The sequence below is a fragment of the Calidris pugnax genome, unplaced genomic scaffold, assembly GCF_001431845.1.
Source record: "Calidris pugnax isolate Ruff unplaced genomic scaffold, ASM143184v1 scaffold7, whole genome shotgun sequence".
NCBI classification, from domain to species: Eukaryota; Metazoa; Chordata; class Aves; order Charadriiformes; family Scolopacidae; genus Calidris; species Calidris pugnax.
This window is the reverse complement of record NW_015090762.1, coordinates 58,204-65,057: the sequence shown is the minus strand read 5'-3', so window position 1 is coordinate 65,057 and position 6,854 is coordinate 58,204. Positions and strand designations below refer to the sequence as shown.

General features: G+C 62.5%; 1 protein-coding gene across 1 annotated transcript in view; it reads left to right on the top strand.

Annotated features, from left to right (window-relative positions):
• The first annotated feature begins 749 nt into the window (after positions 1–749).
• The window catches only part of DTX1 (deltex 1, E3 ubiquitin ligase), a 26,492-nt gene continuing 20,387 nt past the window's right edge, over positions 750–6,854 (top strand). The window contains exon 1 of the mRNA XM_014966566.1: positions 750–1,344. Within this exon, the coding sequence (XP_014822052.1) occupies positions 1,086–1,344 (259 nt within the window). The 5' untranslated portion in view covers positions 750–1,085. The remainder of the gene's footprint in view (positions 1,345–6,854) is intronic.

Below are 6,854 nucleotides of genomic sequence, written 5' to 3'. Positions count from 1 at the left end.
GTTGTTGTGCTGCCGTGAGTCCCCGTGTCTGTCTGTCTGTCCGTCCCTGTGTCTCGGTCCCGCTGTCTGTGTGTGTGCCAGCGCGTGTGCCCGTGCGTGCGTCTCCGTGTCAGCGTGTCTGTGTGTGTCTGGCCGTGTCCGTGCGTCTGCCCGTGCAGCAAAACCCCCCCGTCCGACCCCCCCTCAACCTCTGTGGGGCTGGGAGTTGCTGTGGGTGAGTGAGGGGCTGGATGAGGGAGCCGGGGGGGGGGGCCGGGGATCCCCCCCAGCCCGATGCCTGCAGTGCAGATCATAAATCAGCGGCGGCTGGAGCGGGCTCGGGGGGGCCGTGGGGCTCCCTGGCACCCAGGGCTCCTGGGCAACGAGCCACGGGGCTCCTCAGCCTCCTGAGACCCCCGCCAGCCCCCCAGGGTCGCTCCTTTCCCCCCCTTTGTCCCCCTTGTCCCCGCTGTGACGTTGGAGGCCAGCAGCCAGCCGGGGCTGGCAGCCAGCCCACGCTGCCAGGGCTGCGGGCACGGCGGCCTCCCTGCCCGCTGGCTCCAGGGGGGTGATGGGGATGGTGTCCCCCCCTTCAATGCCACCCCTGTGACTGTACCCAGGGGTGACCAGCACCCTGACCATTTTTTGCAGGTGACACCCCCCCTTCGCTTGCCACCGGTGCCGTGCTGGGGAGCCACCGAGGAGATAGGCCGAGCGGCGGGACAGGAGGAGGAAGAGGAGGAGGAGGGGGGGTGCCTTGGGGACAGCACCGTGGTTGTGTGTCCCCAGCAGCCACCAGCCACCAGGGGGGGGTGGATCCCAGTGGCTTTTTGGAGCCGGAGCCCTGCCAGGAGAGGAGGAAGGGCCGAGGAAGACGTGCCGGGTGATGGATGGTCCCAGCCTGGCACCGCAGCCCCGGGAGAGCGGCACCGGGCGGCTCGGGGACCTCGGGGACCTGGTTGGCAGCGCCCGCCTCTGCAGAGCCCCGCAGCGTCTGCTCCGCTGAGCTCCGGAGCCAGGAGGAGGATTGGGAGAGGTTCCCGGTGAGCCCGGTGTCCCCGTGGTGGGGCACGGTGTGGGGCTGAGCCACTGTCCCCCCCCCCGGCATGGCACGGCAGGGCTCAGGGGCCATGCTGGCCTCTGGTGGCCTGGGCTTCCCCCCCCAGAACCTGGCCCGCGTGGTGGTCTGGGAGTGGCTGAACGAGCACGGGCGCTGGAGGCCCTACTCGGCCGCCGTTTGCCACCACATCGAGAACGTGCTGAAGGAGGACGCCCGCGGCAGCGTGGTGCTGGGCCAGGTCGACGTCCAGCTGGCACCCTACATCATCGACCTCCAGTCCATGCACCAGTTCCGGCAGGACACCGGTAAGGGGCTGGCGTCGAGCCGGGAACATCCAGCCACCCATCCATCCTTCCATCCCTTCACCCTTCCATACCTCCACCCATCCCTCCCTCTGTCTTTCCATCATAAAATCATGGAATCATGGAACGGTTTGGGTTAGAAGGGACATTAAAAACCATCCAGTTCCAACCCGGGCAGGGACCCCTCCCACCAGACCAGGTTCCTCCAAGCCCCATCCAACCTGGCCTTGAACATCCTTCCATCCACCCCAGTGTGTGTCTGTTTATCTGCCCGTTGTTCCATCCATCTGTCCATCTGTCCATTCATCCACGCATCTGTCTCATTGCATATCTGTTTGTCTGTCATTCATTCCTTCCTTCCATCCATCCATCCATCCATCCATCCATCCATCCATCCATTCATCCATCCATCCATCCATCCCAATGTATCTCCACTTACTTGTCTGTTGATTTATTCCTCCATCCATCCATCCATCCATCCATCCATCCATCCATCCATCCATCCATCCATCCCAGTGTATCTCCACTTGTCTGTTGCTTCATTCCTGCATCCATCCATCCATCTGCCTGTCCATCTGTCCTTCCATCCCATTGCACACACCCTCCTCTCCATCCATCTGTCCCTCCTGCTTGTCCTCTCGTCCCCTCTCCCTGCTGGGCTTTGTCCCCCTGTGGACACCCCACAAGGCTCTTCCTTTCCCCTTCCCCACTTTCCCCCTCCACTGCGGACCCCTACCCTGGAGAAACGTGTCCCAAAACCCTTCCATCCCCCGTGGGGTGCTGTGTCCCACTGTCACTCTGCCCACCCCTCTGCCCCACCGAACTGCTCCACCCGGGCTCTCCGAGGAACTGGGGAGGCCCCAGTTTGGGCACTGGGAGCTGTGGTGGGGCGCTGGGCTGGTTGCAGCCGTGCAGCTGTGGCGGTGGCTGCTGCGGCACACATCCAGGCCACGTGTCCTCGGGGGAAATCAAAGCCTGTCCCGTGCTGCCACCGAGCCCAGACCCCATTAAATGTGTCCCCGTCACGGCGTGACCCATTAAACCAGCACGTGCCACTGGGGACTCACCAGTTTGGCTGCTTTCCTGGCCATTCCTTCTTGCTGGCAAACATGGGGCCACCAGCACGTGCCACTGGGGACTCACCAGTTCGGCTGCTTTCCTGGCCATTCCTGCTTGCTGGCAAACATGGGACCACCAAGGGCAGGCTCTGAACCCCAGGCCATGCAGAAGAGGTGGGGGACATGTCACACACCGGGTGACACCCCCAATCTCCCCACAAACCAATGCCCCCCATGCCCGGCCGCCAGCGATGGTGAACGACCCCGGGGGTGGATGTGGCTCCAGCATAATCGGGCTGGGGACCAAGTTGGGGACCAAGCCAGGGACCTGCCACCCTGCCTTGGGCCATCAACCTGGCTCCGAGTTGGTCTCCAGCCAGTCACGGGCTTGGCAAGGGGCAACTTGGCACCCGCAGCCCTGAGTCAGCGTGGCCGCGGCCGCCGGCACGACCTAGGTCGTGCCGGCGGCCGCGGCCACGCTGACTCAGGGCTGCGGGTGCCACTGGGGACACCCTGGTTGTCCCCACGCCAGCTCCTGCCAGCTTTGGCCAGCACCCATCCTGTGACAGCAGGCACCTGGCATCACATCCCGAAGCCATGGTGCCAGGTGCCCATTGTGGGACCACGGCTGGGTTTGGGGGGTGACGTGTCTCCAGGGAGCAGGAGGTGTCTCTTCCCAGGATGTCCCCCGTGGTAGGAGGGTTTGGGGACAGGGGTGCTGAGAGAGGGGCTTTGCCATCCCCAGAGGCTGGAAACAGGGATGTCCTGGGGTGTTGACCCCATCCCGTAGACCATCCTCACCTCTGCGTGCCCCATCCCTGTGTCCACCTCCATCCATTGCCTCTGCCCTCGGATGTTGACCCCATCCCGTAGATCATCCTCACCTCTGCGTGCCCCATCCCTGTGTCCACCTCCATCCATCACCTCTGCCCTCGGATGTGGCCAGGTTTGGAGGCTGCCAGATGTCTCTGAGGTCCTGTGGTGCTCGGGGACATGATGATCACCCCGGGAGGGTGCATCCTGCCCACATCCACGTCCTGCATCCCTCTGGTTCTTGCCACTGCATCCCACATCCTGCCCGTCCTTGCAACTTCATCCCATGTCCCGCTGCCTCACTGCACCATGAGGGTGCTCCTGGTGCCCATGAGGGCATGGGGACACAGGGAAGGTGGACAGGAAGGGGGAGATCGGGGGAGATCTTGGCCCATGCCGCGCCTGGGGAGGGAGAAACCCTCCCAAAACGGTGACGGTGTGAAACGAGGTGACCCCGTTCCGAGCGGCGGGGACGCGCACCCCCTCCCCGTGGCCCTGGGGACACTGGCTCTGCCCTGCGGCAGCGGTAGAGGGGACAGGAGCTGTGTGGCTGGGGCCGCTGGTGGCCCTCGGGGACCTGGGGCTGTGTGTGTGCCCGCATGTCGGGGTGTCCTCCTTTTGTCCCCCTCTGCTGCGCGGCAGCGGGATGCGGGGTGTGGATGTGAGCGGGCAGTGGGGGGTGGGACACGGCTGTAAGGAGCAGTGGGACGCGGGACATGGATGTGAGTGGGACAAGGGATGCAGGATGTGGGATGTGGGATGGATGCAGGATGTGGGATGGATGCAGGATGCAGCTGCAGTCGGGCAACGGGACATGGGATGCAGCTGCAAGGACCAGTGGGATGCAGGATGCAGCTGGAAGGACCAGTGGGATGCGGGACATGGATGTGAGCGGGACAAGGGATGCGGGATGTGGGATGGATGCAGGATGCAGCTGCAGTCGGGCAGCGGGATGCGGGATGCAGTTGCAAGGGAAAGTGGGATGCAGGATGCAGTTACAAGCACCAGGGCAACATGGGAGGCAGCTGGAAGGACCAGTGGGATGTGGGACATGGATGTGAGCGGGATGCAGGATGCAGGATGCGGGATGCAGGATGCAGCTGCAGTTGGGCATTGGGACAAGGGATGCAGTTGCAAGGGAAAGTGGGATGCAGGATGCAGTTACAAGGATCATGGGGACATGGGATGCAGCTGGAAGGACCAGTGGGATGCGGGACATGGATGTGAGCGGGATGCGGGATGTAGGATGCAGCTGCAGTCAGGTAGTGGGACATGGGATGCAGCTGCAAGGACTGGCAGGATGCAGGATGCAGCTGCAAGGACTAGTGGGATGCGGCACATGGATGTGAGCGGGATGTGGGATGCAGGATGCAGCTGCAAGGACTGGCAGGATGGAGGATGCAGCTGCAAGGACTGGCAGGATGGAGGATGCAGCTGCAAGGACTGGCAGGATGGAGGATGCAGCTGCAAGGACTGGCAGGATGGAGGATGCAGCTGCAAGGACTGGCAGGATGGAGGATGCAGCTGCAAGGACTGGCAGGATGGAGGATGCAGCTGCAAGGACTGGCAGGATGGAGGATGCAGCTGCAAGGACTGGCAGGATGGAGGATGCAGCTGCAAGGACTGGCAGGATGGAGGATGCAGCTGCAAGGACTGGCAGGATGGAGGATGCAGCTGCAAGGACTGGCAGGATGGAGGATGCAGCTGCAAGGACTGGCAGGATGGAGGATGCAGCTGCAAGGACTGGCAGGATGGAGGATGCAGCTGCAAGGACTGGCAGGATGGAGGATGCAGCTGCAAGGACTGGCAGGATGGAGGATGCAGCTGCAAGGACTGGCAGGATGGAGGATGCAGCTGCAAGGACTGGCAGGATGGAGGATGCAGCTGCAAGGACTGGCAGGATGGAGGATGCAGCTGCAAGGACTGGCAGGATGGAGGATGCAGCTGCAAGGACGGGCAGGATGCAGGATGCAGTTACAAGGACCAGGGGGACATGGGATGCAGCTGGAAAGACCAGTGGAATGCGGGACATGGATGCGAGCGGGATGCAGGATGCGGGATGCAGGATGTGGGATGCAGGATGCAGCTGCAGTCGGGCAGTGGGACATGGGATGCAGCTGCAAGGACCAGTGGGATGCAGGACATGGATGTGAGCGGGATGTGGGAATTCGGGATGCAGCTGCAGTCGGGCAGAGGGACATGGGATGCAGTTGCAAGGGAAAGTGGGATGCAGGATGCAGTTACAAGGACCAGTGGGACATGGGATGCAGCTGGAAGTACCAGTGGGATGCGGGACATGGATGTAAGCAGGATGCGGGATGCAGGATGCGGGATGGATGCAGGATGCAGCTGCAGTCGGGCAGCGGGACATGGGATGCAGCTGCAAGGACTGGCAGGATGCGGGATGCAGCTGTAAGGACCAGTGGGATGCAGGACATGGATGTGAGCAGGATGCGGGATGCAGGATGCAGCTGCAGTCGGGCAGCGGGACAAGGGATGCAGTTGCAAAGGAAAGTGGGATGCAGGATGCAGCTAAAAGGACCAGTGGAACGTGGGACATGGACGTGAGCGGGGTGTGGGATGAAGGATGCAGTCGGGCAGCAGGACAAGGGATGCAGTTGCAAAGGAAAGCGGGATGCAGGATGCAGTTACAAGGACCAGTGGAACACAGGACATGGATGTGAGTGGGATGCGGGATGCGGGATGGATGCAGGATGCAGCTGCAGTCGGGCAGCGGGACATGGGATGCAGCTGCAAGGACCAGTGGGATGCAGAATGTGGATGTGAGCGGGATGTGGGATGCGGGATGCAGTCGGGCAGCAGGACATGGGATACAGTTGCAAGGGAAAGTGGGATGCAGGAAATGGATGTGAGTGGGATGTGGGATGCGGGATGCAGGATGCAGTCGGGCAGCGGGATGTGGGATGCAGTTGCAAGGATCAGGGGGACATGGGATGCAGCTGGAAGGAGCATTGGGATGCGGGACATGGATGTGAGCGGGATGTGGGATGCGGGATGCAGCTGCAGTCGGGCAGCAGGACATGGGATGCAGCTGCAAGGACTGCCAGGATGCGGGATGCAGCTGCAAGGACCAGTGGGATGCGGGATGTGGATGTGAGTGGGATGCAGGATGCAGGATGCGGGATGCAGGATGCAGCTGCAGTCAGGCAGCAGGACATGGGATGCAGCTGCAAGGACCAGTGGGATGCAGGACATGGATGTGAGCGGGATGTGGGATGCGGGATGTGGGATGCGGGATGCAGGATGCGGGATGGATGCAGGATGCAGCTGCAGTCGGGCAGCGGGACATGGGATGCAGCTGCAAGGACCAGCAGGATGCAGGATGTAGTTACAAGGACCAGTGGGATGCAGGACATGGATGTGAGCGGGATTTGGGATGCAGGATGCAGCTGCAGTCGGGCAGCGGGACATGGGATGCAGCTGCAAGGACCAGCAGGATGCAGGATGTAGTTACAAGGACCAGTGGGATGCAGGACATGGATGTGAGCGGGATTTGGGATGCAGGATGCAGCTGCAGTCGGGCAGCGGGACATGGGATGCAGCTGCAAGGACCGGCAGGATGCGGGATGCAGCTGGAAGGACCAGTGGGGTGCGGGATGTGGAGGGGAGCGGGATGGGGGA